Below are 14,677 nucleotides of genomic sequence, written 5' to 3' on the forward strand. Positions count from 1 at the left end.
TGATCTCCATTTAAGATTTATCACTGCTGCCAGAAAAATAAGAACAGAAATTCTGCTATGTGAGATACACAAACACTTCACTACAAAAGCTGCAATATACAGAAGTGCAAAGAATGTTCATGGAGATTCTTATGCGTGTCTTATGGCAGTAATGTCTTTTATTAAGCAGTATCTTGCAGAACGGAATCCCTGCTGAAATAAATTTTTTGCACTTCCTTTAGAAAACTGACCAAAGAAGCTCCCTAAGACTCCCTGCACTCTACAGCTCTGGACCTCTAAAATCTGTACCAATAAATTCACTGCTGTGTTCCTAGAAACAAAAGACAAGCTCAATCAACAAGGTCTAATACATCAGTGGAAAAAAAGATTACTGAGCAATTACATGTTATAGCTAAACACTTTGAAACAGCATGCCTTCCACGTAGCTCTGTAATCTAGCTCATCCTAAACCAGCTTTTGGGAAGGCTAGGAAGGAGTTACCTGCTGAGCCAGTGAGAAAAGGTCCTGGTGAAGAGCCAGTACAGCCCTGTAGAAGGCACCATCATGGGTGTCCCTTGGGATCATGCAGGTATATTCTTCCATGCTGTCCCACTGACCTGCAGAGACACAAATACCCTCAGCAACGCAACAGCCCCCTCTGTGAGATAAGAACAGGATTATGTTACAGTGCTTGGGCCTTAGTGACTAGGCCTGAATTCAGTATGGTACTGGGAACTTCTATTGCTTCCCTTGGCCTGTAGCACTTGAACTGACGACTGCTTGAACCAATTCTCCTTGGTCTTTTACAATTAATCAAATTCCACCTCAAGGCAGATGTCAGAAGACTATTCAGTTAATATAGCATGATTAGGTACATTCATCATGAGGATTTTTAACATCTTCCTTATGTGACTCAGCCGCTGCCATTGCCAAAACATTTAAATGAGCTCGTGTTCCACAGAGCAGATGATTAACTTTACTCAAAGACTGATAAACAAAAGGTGATTTATGAGCATTTTTAGTAAATACCTAGCTATCAGCAATAGCAATTTTTGGACCATCTGCAGATTCATTCCACTTAAGATTGCCCGCTCAATCAAGATAACCTACCAAAATTCTCAATGGACAAGGTTCTAATTTCTAAATAAGAGTCTGCCAGAGATCAGAGAAATTCTATTCACCTCATTTCAAGTCTGAGCTACGTTCAGTGCAAAACTAAGTAAAAGAGACCAGTTAAGTACCTGCTTATCTCCCCTGACCCACGAGGCAGCCTCTGTTACTCGGCACCACACAGGGACACCGTATGTAAACACAGGTTTTCCAAAGGGCTTTTGTGTTGAACAACATCTCGTTCTGGTCTCAACGTCAACGGGTTGTGTGGATTATTCTGTTTCTTATAATTCATGGCTCTAAAGTTAAATCTATTCAAGCTTTTATATTGTTGGCTGTCATACATGCTCACAGGAGCACAGCTACAAAGATACATCACCTAGACCCCAGGCAGCAGCAGCAGCCATCCTTGCCATCTTAGCTTGAGTTTCATCATTGACCTGCGTCCACTTCTCACAGCACTGCTGGTGGAGTTGGCCCCTACAAAGAAACCACAATTTCTAATCAGTGGAAAGTTTCTTCCAAGAGTTTTACCTCGTTAAGCAACAGGCCTAATTCTTTTTATGTGCAGTGGAGAACAGATTCACCTCTTCTCACCTGGCCAACTCAGACATGCTAGTTTGATGACAAACATCCTATCATCCAAGAATGATTTAAGAACACGCTATGCTTTGAAAACACAAGTCCAGACAGAAGTTTGCATTTGTTCCTCAGCATTTAGTAATACCTATTCTACAAATGGATCTGTGAACCATAGTCCATAAATCCAAGAAAAAATAATACTCTGAAGATACTAAAAAGCAAGATCAGAAGTTATCAAGAATTTTTTTTTTCCTGAAGCCTCAGCACAAAGAATGTATTACATGAACAGCTTACAAATGGCTCCCACTATCAAACACTTTGGATAAACATACAATTAAGTTTGAAGACTGAAACTAGAAAAACAGTGTTGTTGTAACCTATTATGAAGACTTGTTGTGGCAAGATCTCAGAGGGGCCTCCAGATATTTCATCTCCAGCTGAGAGGAAACATCAGTATTTTTTATATGATGTCTTTTAAATCAACTGTGAATGCTCTGTTAATCAAACCAAGTACTGTGGGTGTTGCAGTTCCAGCATTTCTTAGGCTGGATGCTCCGCAGCAGTGAAATAGCTGCCAACTTTCCTTCTCTACTGTCATCCTCTCCTCTCCCAAAAAGAAAGATGAATTAGTCAAACAGAACCAATGGGCTGCCACAGGCAAGACAGTCATTCTGACAGCTTAATGGCCCAGGAGAAAATAAAACACAACAAATGAAAACCCAAGCCAAACAGCAACAGCAGTAAATCAAGACCTACTAGATGCTAATGAAGCAGCATGACTCTTGCAGACATAACCACATCAGGAGACAAACGGCCAAGAATATTTTGGCTGGTCTTTCAAAATGTCACTGCACAGAGTACTGAAATAATGATGCTGTGTAGCATCAGCCCTAGATTGTCATACTACGTCAAGAAGGCTTCAACAACACAAGATAATCATGTTGAATGCTACTGAAGAGTATCAGCAGCCAAACAAGGGAGTCCTCAGTCTGGGGATGATGTCTATGTAAGTCAGCTGTCAGAGAGCAGACAGCACCTTTGCAAAAGCACTTCTGAATTGTAGAAAGAACAAACAAAACACTTTTAGGTTTAGACAAGTAATGGAATCTCTCAGCTGTACTTAATTGTGGGTAACATCACAGAAAGCATGTAAGTGGTCCCTGTTTTTTTCAAATTTTCTTTTTAACTGATGTTACAGGAAAAACAAAAAGTCAGGTTCTTTCTAAACACTTTTAGTCATCTGCCATGTCACAGATTCTGAATTAAATTCTTCAAATTTTAGGCTCAATTTCTTTGATACATCTACCTGCCTTTCAGATCCTTCAGGGAAACAAACAAACAAACAAACAAACATGAAAAAGGGGTGAGAATGCCTGAGAAAGCCCCCTCAAAAGGGTAGAAAAAAAATTCTACAACTGCATAATTATAGGCCGAAAGACACTACAGGGAACAGAACTTTGGTATAAGAAAACCCAGTACCTGGATGTGACAATTCTCTTGTATCAGACAAAAATAAAAGACTGAGCCAAACCACCTGGGTTGCTTTCATGGCTACAGACCATCATGAGGTACACAACCTCCAGTTACAAGAGAAGAATAGAACCTTTTTATTATGTATTTATCATTAACATGTGAGGAAGGAGAAGGCTCTAAAGGATATTTTACACAAATACTCATGCCACAGGAGAAAGGAATTTCTGCGGGGAGCTGCCTACTTCCTAGAAAAGATGACTGCAAAACTGCCCAGTAAAAGGCTTCATTTCTCCTGCTGAGAAAAACGACACCCAATGTGCCTCACCCTCATCCAGAAACAGAAAGGGTAGAAAAATGCTGTTAGAACTGTGCTTCTCAAACAGCTCTGCTTCTCCAACAGTAAAATGCCTTTGGGGAAGAGAAGAACCATGGGTTCACGTCAGGACCCATCAGCACAGGGCTCTAGTGACATGAAAAGTTCAGGAGGAAGGCGGCACCTGAACTGCAGTTATGCCCCTGGGTAGAACTCCACACTACAGTGCACAGGATATGTCTGCTTCCATTATCTTCTTTGAACTGAGGTGAGTAGGAAGAAAAAAACCAAAACAAGTCTCACCTAACAAGCTACAAGTGACTACGAGCTCATCCTCTCAAGAAAATCAACTGTATTCCATTACTTGTTGACAATGTGCATTTAACACAGGGTTTGAGGTCCAACTGTCACAAAGGCAATGCTTAATGTATGTTAAAAAGAGCAGTAACAAAAAATTCAGTAATTTACAAGGGTTGTAAAGTGAGAGCAATTTACTCAGCACAGTCTTACATCAAGGTGATTGCTGGGAAGCAGACAACTTCACTACCAGTCATCCAGAAGACTGCATTCTGGGTAGGCATGGTAGGTCTGACAACAAGTAATCTGTTACTTTAGTAATAAAGTTTACAAAGGAGGGCCAAGCTTAACTCATTTTATGATTGTTTTTGACAAATCCTGCCCAGTCGATGTTTCCTGAAAGGTCATCATTCTCTTAAAAATGGAGCTGATACGATCGTCAGGCTGCAGATCCCCCTACACAGACCTCCATTTATCAGGTGGTTCATCTCAAAATGCTTGAATGTTATTTCCAATTATGACGACCGTGGATGGAGCAAGAAATACAAAGAAATGCTCAAACTATTAGGTAAGAAGGAATTTAGGCAGGAAAAAAAATCACAAAGGTGACGGAATCCACAGAAAAGTCAGGCATTGATTTGAAAAGTAGAGCAGCTTGCATTTCTGAAACAGCAAGAAAATATAAAAGGAGAAGGAGAGAACGTAGATTATTTTAATACAGGACAGATTTCTTGATATAATTAACTGGACTTTTCTCAATCTTCAGATATGCCTCTTACCATTCTCCAAGTGCTTCCAAGCAACGCATTCGTCCCAGCATCAGCTCAGGATCATCTTTGTTTGTGTCCATCTTCTTGTCATAGGCTACCAGAGCATCTTCCCATTCATGAAGCTTTTCATACCAGGTAGCTTGAATTTCCTGGGGGATTAAAAATTAACAATCAGAAAAAATAGCAGCATTAGTATTCAACATTCCATATTAACTACTGCAACTTCGCTTGGAAACTTCTACGTCTATGGTGCTCATTTGGCCCTCTGACGATTTGAAATAAACTCACTCAGATACAGAAAAAAGCTGTGAGCTCATGGAAGAACAAATTTTAAGCATTGCCCAAGCTTGACACAAATGAATCAATGTATCAAGATTACCCAGAGGGTTGTATCACCAATTCCCTGCTACTGAAACACTAGCTTAGTAGCTGGGCTCTGCCTGATCCTTTTCTTCTTGGAGCTGGGGAGCAAGGGGCAAAACCAGCAAATTTATTAAATACTCAATTTGCCATTGTGCTGCACTGCAAAATGATGTGTCTAACTGGGAAGAAAAGAAAAAAGCACAGTGTGCACTGTGTGTCTGGCTACTGCTAGGCCATTTTCCAGCAGGTCAGGCAGGTATGATGGGGTCCAACCAAAACCCTCACAAGAGAAGGCTGTGGTTTGTAACAGAGGTTTTAAAAACCTAATGGTGATCCTTATCAGCTGCACAAACCTCTCTTCAGTCTGTTCCTAGATTCGGTTTCTAATTTTCAAGAAATAAAATGCCTTGGATCTTTCTTCCATGCTGATCTCTGCCAAAGTTTTTTCTGCTGAGCCTTTGGCAGCTCATGCCTTGACATATGCTGCAGCATGGATTCTTTTCTCGGCCCACTGGGGAGGGTCAACATAACCCATGCTCTGCACGCCAGGTCTCCCACTTAGGATGTTTATATACCAGCCCTTTAACTCCCTGGCTTAGTCATAACATTTCAAATGAGTTCCTGAAAGCAGAGCTCACAGATCCTCTTAATTTCTTTGTAGAGTTTCCTAGAATAGGCAGTGCATACTGAAATATGTTACTTCTCAAGAGTGAGGTCAGAATTAGCTAATAAGGGTTGTGCTCAACCGTCCCAAGGAATCATAAGTAGGTGCAGAGTTGTTCTGAAGTCAGTACTTCTCCCAGAAGGGCCTCTTTTCCAGTTCAGGTCATAGCTTCACTTAATCCTAACACCAGAGGAATCCAATCTGAATGAGTTCCACCATTCCATGCTTAAACCTGTTCCCACCTTCTAGCAGCTCCTATTGAAAAAGCCTGGTCTACTGTGCTTAGAGGGTTGCTTTCTCTTCCCAATCAAACTCCTTAAGGCACTGCAAGAATTACCACTGCAAAATCATGTTGTTAACAAGGTAGAATTGGCTGGAGAACATAGGTACTTGAATCCTCAAACACGAGTTAAATTATTATTAAAGAGAAAAAGAAGAAAAATGGTCATTAAGAGAAGATACCCTTCTGTGTCTGTCCCATTTCTGTGAGCAGTCAAAACTGTACAGGATTGGACAACTTACTGTTCCAAAAACTAGTATCCATAAACTCTCTGACAGGTTCACATGCCACCTGAATGAGAGAAGCTAGAGGCTTAATTTTCATTAAATTCTTACCTGCAGGGTGTCACCAGAACAGTTTCTCAGAAAACTCTCAAACATTTAAAGCTCAGAACAGGAACTTACGTCCTTCCTTCCCAACACACAGCAGAAACAGAGTTACAGAGTTCAAACTAAAATGACTTAACATTAGGCACAAGGAACAGTTATCCACCACGACTCACCAGCTCCCCAAAGTGCTTCATGGCATATTCCAGCACCCCAGCAGCTGCTTCTGGCTGTTGCAGTTTGTTGTTAATGCTGAAGAGGGAAGAGAAAGATCATTTAACACAGCTGGCAGCACTCAGGGGCTGGTATGAGCTTCTCCTTGATAGAATCACGTTCTGTCCATTAGAAATACCAATGGAACATGGTCCTTTTCCTTCAAAACTTTTAAGTGAATGAGTAGACTAATGAAGAGACACAATGGCTACAATAGGGGTACATATATTCTCTGCATATATTCCCAAGACCTGTTACACAAAACAACAACTGTATATCATTAATAGCAGTCTGCTAGCTTCACTTTACCATTGTAACCAGCTTCCTGGATGCAGTGTTAAGAAAGGCTGGACTACGTACACTGCATACTGGAAATAAAAAAAAATTGCAAGGCATTTTCAGACTACTGATTAAGTAGGTTTCCACTTGGAAATTTATATGAAGTCTTTCCTACAACACTGAGATTTCCTTTTGGAAGTGCTCATGTAAGATGACGATCCATGTCAGCTTTCCATTTACACTACAGGCAAAAACACATCCAGCAGACACACAGCCGTGCACAACCAGATTCACAGGAGGGCATATGAAATGGTGGAACTGAAAGTGCAGATGTTGCCAAGCCAGTGCAAACGCATTATATAAGAATACTTTCAGATACAGACATCCGTCTTTAAAACAAAAAATCACTGGCAGCCACACTGGAAAGGATTCTTCTGAGGTTTTGCTTGTTTTATTTCTCCAGTTATCACTTTTCCTCTTCGCTACCATTAAATTTAGGGATACAAACAAGATTTAACAGTGATCAAAAGGGGACTTGTGCAAAACTTCAGTGCCTGCTCTCATGTTCCATTTCTTCATTTTAATTTCCTCAGAATCTCATTTTATTAAGATAGAACCTCCTCCCTAGCATTTTTTTTCCATCTTACCCACCTCTGTGTACACAAGACCTTCCCACCACCAAATACCAGCACTTAGTAAGAGCTTTACAGTGCTGATATTTTTCCCTTCCATTTGTCTTACCTAGATCACCAACTCCCTTGAAAAATCTGAATTGAGATTTTAACACTGCAGGAAATGAGCTCCATCACTAGAACAGCTGACAAACCACTCAGCTTCAAGTAACACCTCTGCACTGGGGCCAACCCATACCAGTACTCTTCTCTTGCCTGTGTTCAAGACCATGGCAGAAACACCTGCTGTCACAGCATCCTATTGAGTTAAACACACTCTCCTTGCTTTGCAGGGGTATCTGAGTTTTGTGAAACACAAGTAGACAACTCCTGAGCCTGGCTCACCAGCTCAAGTGATGTGCTCTGAATCACTGTTATTTCACATGGTTGCTTTTTTGTTCTACAGTCAGAAATGGCTCTATCTCCACAGTGGTTCTTGTTATCACTGCTTTTGCTCAACATCTCTTCAATACCTTTTTATAGACCTCTTGCTATTTTATAAGACTTATTTGTTAACATTTTCTGGCTCATTGCTCTCCTCTTTCCCTACTGACACTGGAAAACAAAGAGGGCAAGCTGTTCCAAATGATGTCACAATAACTGAGCACGTTACAACACATTACAATCCAATATTAGTACTTGTTAACAATGGAAGTGCAAAACAGCAAAACCTATCAAAACATGGGCAGTGACAGCAATGCAGAGACAGTTCTAGCAGGCTTTGAATATGTTGTTACAGATAGGTGTAGCTTGCAGAAATGCCCCTTGTTACCTGTTGTCAGAATGACAGCTTATACATATGTATCTTTTCCCCATAAGAGCTGCACTGAATCATACAAAACAATGAAATCTACAGTATTAAAGGCAGTCATCTGAACAGACTGTCAAGAGAAGGAACATTTTCAAGTGCTATATATTTATTCTCTCCCTGAAAGCTTCCTTTCTTGACAACTACAGAACCAAGCTCATTGACACACTGGGTATCTGGCAATGTCAAGTAAAACACCTTTGGAAATAGGAACTAGGAACAGTTTGAGGTCAAATTAGACTTAGACTAAGAATGCACCACAATCACAGCTCTTAAAGACAGGCACCCAAAAATGGGAAGCTCTTGGAATGTACCCATGCCTTTCTGAAAGTAAGATAGTTGAAGTACATACTACTCCACGCTTCCCAAGGGAAAGCTAGACAGCAGTGCCCCATAAAAGTGATAAATGGTTGTCACATTTCATGTCCTGATGATTTAAAGAGCCATTGGCAGGAACATCACTTCCAGTATGTCAGGCACTTAATTACTTCCAACTTATCTTTCTTGTCAACATGTCCTGACAAATTGTCCATTATCTTTTATTCTTTGACTATTAGCACTGCACTTTTGCTGATGCTCCCTGGTGCACTCAATCATTCCTTTTTGTTTTGTACTTTCTTGGCTCTCCACAGTACAATTACACGTTTCACTACTCTAAGCTGTAGCTGTTAGGTTTAAGGAGAAGGAGAGGAAAGAAGGGGAAGGAGAAAGGCCTGGGTCTAAAAGAATATATAGCGATAGATAGAACACCTGTGTTGTTATTATTAGCCATAAATCACTCTTAGTAAATGATCTAACCCAGACAGTGAGTAAAGCTAAGTAATTCTTTGTACTGGGATAAGCCACTGATGGAGAACCTGTCAGTGTCCTGATAGAGCACATTAAAAGTGTGCTTACACAAATGGAAGAAGAAGAAAGCATCCATTGCTTTGACAAAAACAAACCTCAGCACAGAGAATTGCAACTGTCAAGAAGAACACAGAAATCCCTCCAAAGCAAGACTCACATCTCAAGCTGAGTTCTACTAATGATGGCTGAATACTCACTGACTTTCCTCACAGCAATAAATCCTTGGTAATCAGAGCATCCTTTTGCTAAACAAAATGCAGTTGTTTATGAATTAATTAAGTTCTCATCTTGTGGTTTTTGTTCTAAAAGAGCTTGGATTTCTGTGCTTTCTCATCCACAGGATCATTGGAAGTATACTGACAGTTCCCAAAAGCCACTGCTACTGCAGCTGATTGGAATGAGTTCTTAACAGACCCACTGCTCTCTGCATACAAATTCTCTGAGAGCAGGCCAACAGACTGTACTCCTTTTGGAAAAGCATTTCCATGTGGAGCCCTGTTAATACACTCAAAATACATACTCAGAAATGGTGCCACTTTGCACTTCCTCCACTTTCACCTCCCTGCTATAAAAGCATTACCTCTCATTGCAGATACCTGCCTAAAAAAAATCGTCCTAAATTCTACAATATTTTAAAGCATATAAGGCTGTTGTTTTCTTTTTTTAGTTATTATGATGGGGACTGAATAGAATGAACAACACTACAGAAAAGCACGCAGGTACACAAAAGCAGCCCTGAAGGGCTAATGCTCCAGCCAGGCAGTTTGCAGGGATTTTAGCCATAACATCACTGCTGTAAGACAGGGGGATGTCTTCTTTTTGTACCTGGTAACAGTTTGTACAGTATCTTTTTGGATTAAAGAAGGTGGGAAAACATCTCTCAAGACGGAAGCAATGCTGCTGGCTAACCCAGCAGACGGGCGTTCCGGTCTGTGATTGCTGGGTGGTGTCCTAGCAGTTGTTCCCAATTCAAGGTAATATGAAGCTTAAAATTAAAGCAAAAATCATTTCTTTTCCATATCCACTGAGTGCAGAACAAGTTCATCTGCTCATTTTTGTTTAGAAGCCAACAAAATACAGACTACTATCAACAGAAACCAACCACACAACTCAAACCCTTTACTCAACATCAGCCCATAAGAGAAGACCACTCCACACCTACAGTTTTAGGTGTAGGTTTGCCTGGTCACAGGGTACATATGCCAACTTTGAGGAAAGGTTAAAGTACCTTCTTCCAGTTGCTTAAAGTTAAAGAATTTTTCCTGTAAGAAACAGACAACAGCTCTGAGCAGATATTGGTTATTCAGTGCAGTCTTCACATCTGCCTTCCTCCTAATGCTCTCCAAATGCTTTTTACGTTTACAGTGCACTCCAGTAGTGTCTGTATACTACATTTAATTTATTTCCATGAGATTTAAATTTTTACATAAAACAGTATTTTGGCCTGGACAGCAGCTACCTTCTTGCTTCCAGAAATGCTAAGTTGTGAATTGTTTTCCCTTCAGAAAAATGCTCAAGTAAAATACTCCGAAATTCAATCTTTTAAACACCATCTGCACACACTTACAGTCTTCTAAGTAAAGCACAAGCCATCTGTATTGTTTGTCTGCTTACATGAATCAGAACGGTACACAAAACAAAGCTACGCAGGGAGCCAAGGCAGACAGCAAGACTTCTTAAGCTGGTTCAAGACAGGGATTCTAATATACATTGCCCTCCTTTCACTACTTAGAACACATTATTTGATTTTGTGTTTCGTGGAATAAAGTGAATAAGGAAACCAATAAAACAGCCTGCAAGATCCCTATACTTTCTTTCAAAATGAGCACTAATCAGCTGCAAAAGTGATTTCCTCCAGATTTGAGTTTGGCCCACCTGGACTTACATAAAGCAGTACAGGATAATTGGATTTGATCTCAATAACAATATCAGAAGCATTAATTTCCATATTTTAAGTGTACAGTCTTCAGCAGAGATAGAAGGGGCAGCTGGATAAGGAGACGAGGTGGGTGCAGAAAGCTTTCTAGAGAGAAAACATAAATCCAAAATTACACTTTTTTTCCCCGTTTGTTAATTAGTTTGTTAATCAATCCCCATTTGTTAATCAGTTTGTTAATCAATCCCCCTGTTTGTTAATTGTTAATCTTGACAATCAAAAATTGTTAGGAGAGAGCTGGGCTAGGAGAACATCCAACCCCTGTCCAACCTTAACCTGCCTATAGCACTTGAAAATGAGCAGGATATTAAGATGTGACAAGCCTGATGAAAAAGAGTTTGTAGAGATGGAATGGCATAGTAATGGGAAAAAGTGCCTATCCCTGACCAATTCCCTGATATGAAAATCCTGGACAAAATCTTCTATCTGTGAACTTAATTAGCTGTGAGAGGTCAGGCAAACCTATTGTTTGATTGTCAAGACACCAAACCAAAATGCAAGTCTTCAATGCGCAAAGCTCACTTCTGAGCTGGAATTACAAAAAGTAATTCCATTACTTATTTAAGAGAAAGGCACTCTATTGCTTGTCTATTCTGAAGGCTGTTTAAATAGAAACCAGACATCAACTAGGAATGAAAAACAACTCTACTGTCTTCAGCAGGAAAAACACCCCACTGATGATTTCCTCCTCCATAAAGCCCAGGCATGATGTCTAGTGCTCCCTTTTATACAGTCCAGTCATCCACTACTTTTAAGGACATCTAGCAAAATTCTGTCACTCAAAACACATTAAATCTTCAAGAATTAGAATTAAGAGCCTGGACCTTCCTTCATCTTCCCCAGTTATTTTTGTTAATATTAGAGACTTTTCAAGAAGTCCTGAGACCAGCTAGGAAGGAGCACACGTTTTCTATCTCCACAAAGATCTCAAGGCTCGTTAGAAAAAAAAAAGCCCTTATTTTTGCAATAAAGCAGCCTGTGTGTAACATCTAAAAGCAGCCAAAGTTGTCTCCTCACCACTGTATAAAATCAAACCTCCTCTATCTCGCAGATTTTATCCACCCAGTTCAAGCTTGTTTTTCCTCCAGCAGTGGTAAGAGCTTGTTTCTGGGACTAGAAGTGGAAGCTATTGCTACTTTGCAGAACAGATAATCCTTTGGCACCAGGAACTGGATTTGTGGGCTAATTTCCTCAATTCCACAGTTTGTGTTCAGGCATCCCTGAATTCTTGATTCAACAAACTTCAGAAAAAAACAACTGCCAGCAAAGAGCTGTTTTCAATAAACAGTTGCAGTGAGTGACTGCTTGCAGACCAGACTACTGCTCCCAATCCTCACCCTTCCAGAAGTCATTACTGTACAGCAACAGCGAAGTGAACGTTTATGCATATCTAAGAAGAGAGGTGAGCAGTTCCATGCTTTTCCATGCTTCCTGGCTGTCTAGAAGAGAAAAGCAGTTCTTCAGAGTGCTCTGGCAAAAGCATGGACCTCTGGGCTCTGCCAGGAGAGAGCTGAGCATCTCTGCCATCTCAGCAGGCACCAGGAATGCTAGGTTTAAGCATTTGCCAGATAGGTGTTAAGGGTTTTGCAATGGCTGGCTACCAAATAAATAGCCACAGGGCACAGCTTTTCTTCTCTCGCTTCACAAACACCTGCCAGAAAAACTCTACAGACAAGGCACTCATTTACACCCATCTCTAATTTAATCTGGCCCTCCAGGGTCAGATACCTGGTTCTAATTGAGTGATATTAATATACTTCTCCAATTACGTAACATAAACCAACACCTCGAGGTGCATGCTAACCACTGATATTTATATTAATCCTGCCAGCCACTTCAAACCTAACATCCTTGAGGAAGTTAGAAAGAATTCGCCTCATGCTCTTGACCTTAAGATATCATCTTTTTAGCTACTGCATAGCAGAGTACCTCCAAATACGAAATATAATAAAAGAAAGGTAGGACAATGAATTTCAGACTGGATTTCTCTATCAGTGTCAAGGGAAAGTCAAAAATTGGACCCGGACCTACACAGCTGTCAGGGAATCAGTTTCTCTTCAGTTATGCCCATAGCTGTGCCACTTTCCAAAATTCACCTTGAAATTAGGGCCCTATTTTAAGTAATTTAAGTTCAGAATTATTTCCTATAGGCTCAACTTCTACAGCTGATCTTATCTGGCAATAACGTACACTGACACGTGTAACAGACTATTACTTTCTATGCAACAGAGAGAGATTCAACACTCAAACACACAAAAAACTCAAATTCCTTTAAGGATAAGGCCTCTGCCAACAGAGATGTCTGCCTAAATCTCCCTTAATGCTCCCTCAAAAGCAGTGACAGATGTGCAGATTTGTGCTTTCCAATCCTGCATAATGCCAGTTGCACCTTACAGAGATCAAAATGACAGAACAAAGTAGCATCATCTCAGGAAAACCAAAGTACGTAACAGAAAGATGTCCAGAATTAGGCTATACAGTTCAGAGACTGAATCTGAAACAAAGCCCTGGCTGGCTCATTTTCAATTACATAGTTTAGAAAAGGGATTCAGAAGCATTTCTGCACTGTTTTGTAACATCTGGATGCAACATGGAGCTTGGCTGAATCCTAGACACTTCCAAAACTTTAATCAAGGGGAACACAAGGACAATGGTTACTCTTTTCCAGATCTGCTCCGTGTGATACAAGCATGAGTGTGGGGAATTCAGACCGTACGAGGCAAAGAGAAGAGTTATTGTAAGATGGAGAAGCAGCACAAAGGATCAGAGTCCTACATAACAAGATTGGGATATTAGCAGGGTGGCTTTTTGGGGTAGGGAAGCCAGAGTCAGGCTTGTCCTGCTCTTTGTTCCAGCTTCCACAAAAACATGTTTCTCATCGCAGGCAGCCTGAGAAGAATTTGCCCCTGGGAATGGCAGAAGCTCCAGCTGGAAGAGGGCTCAGACAGGATTAGAGACAGAACAAAAAGGTCAGGCTTTCATCTGTGTGCAGTGGCACTCTCTGGTCTGAAGTATAAAAGCAATTTTGCAATGGAAGGTTTCTGGAATGCCCATGACAACAACATGACTGAAGCCAATGATCTATTGTAAATAGAGGTGTCCTCTGTGCTTCAATCAGAGTTCTTACATCTGTCTCTTGTGATATCTCAGGTCAGCAACACCACACAGCAGCCTCACCTGTACTGCAGCCTGCAGGGCTTCTGTCTGAAGTACAGCACACAGGTAGTCACCCACAGTGCAGCACAAGGCACCCATGCTGCCTGTTTGGAGACCTCTAACTCTGATCTGTTTCTTCCTCTTTAACATATTCTGCCTCTTCAGTGCTTTGATGCTTTCACCTTCCTAAATCTTTGCACCCTGGTGAAGGGTGAGGAGTCTCATTTCTGTTCTGCAGAAAAGCTATTTGCCAGTTGTGCTGCAAATCAGAGACAGACAGGAAGCACCTAGCTAGCAGTGTAACAAAGGAGGAGAAGCTGTACCAGCTAGATGTTGTTTCCCATTTCTCTAAAAGCAAACGGGAGATCACCAAGGCTTTTCTAATCTTAATTAAACAAAATCCTGCAGCTGCTTTGGACCAGCAAAAGAATTTGAGATGGGATAATATGCCTCTGCTGTGTTTATTCTCATTTTCTTCACAAAAAGAGCAAGATTAGCTTCATTTTGTTTTCTTGGACACCGAGAACTTTCATGGCATTTACCCCAGGAGCAGACGAGTCATTTACCCCTTCATTTGTAGCTTATCTTTGCCAATTTTCACAATCAGA

At 40.8% G+C, this 14,677-nt stretch overlaps 1 protein-coding gene across 2 annotated transcripts in view; it reads right to left on the reverse strand.

The window, feature by feature from the left end:
- The window catches only part of MTOR (mechanistic target of rapamycin kinase), a 61,302-nt gene that overhangs the window by 20,151 nt on the left and 26,474 nt on the right, over window positions 1-14,677 (reverse strand). For both annotated transcript variants that reach the window (XM_048967640.1, XM_048967641.1), the window contains exons 29-32: window positions 6,334-6,409; window positions 4,534-4,673; window positions 1,469-1,569; window positions 481-596 (exon numbers count right to left, since the gene is read on the reverse strand). In XM_048967640.1, the coding sequence (XP_048823597.1) occupies window positions 481-596; window positions 1,469-1,569; window positions 4,534-4,673; window positions 6,334-6,409 (433 nt within the window). The remainder of the gene's footprint in view (window positions 1-480; window positions 597-1,468; window positions 1,570-4,533; window positions 4,674-6,333; window positions 6,410-14,677) is intronic.

This window comes from Lagopus muta, chromosome 21 (genome assembly GCF_023343835.1).
Source record: "Lagopus muta isolate bLagMut1 chromosome 21, bLagMut1 primary, whole genome shotgun sequence".
In the NCBI taxonomy this organism is placed as follows: Eukaryota; Metazoa; Chordata; class Aves; order Galliformes; family Phasianidae; genus Lagopus; species Lagopus muta.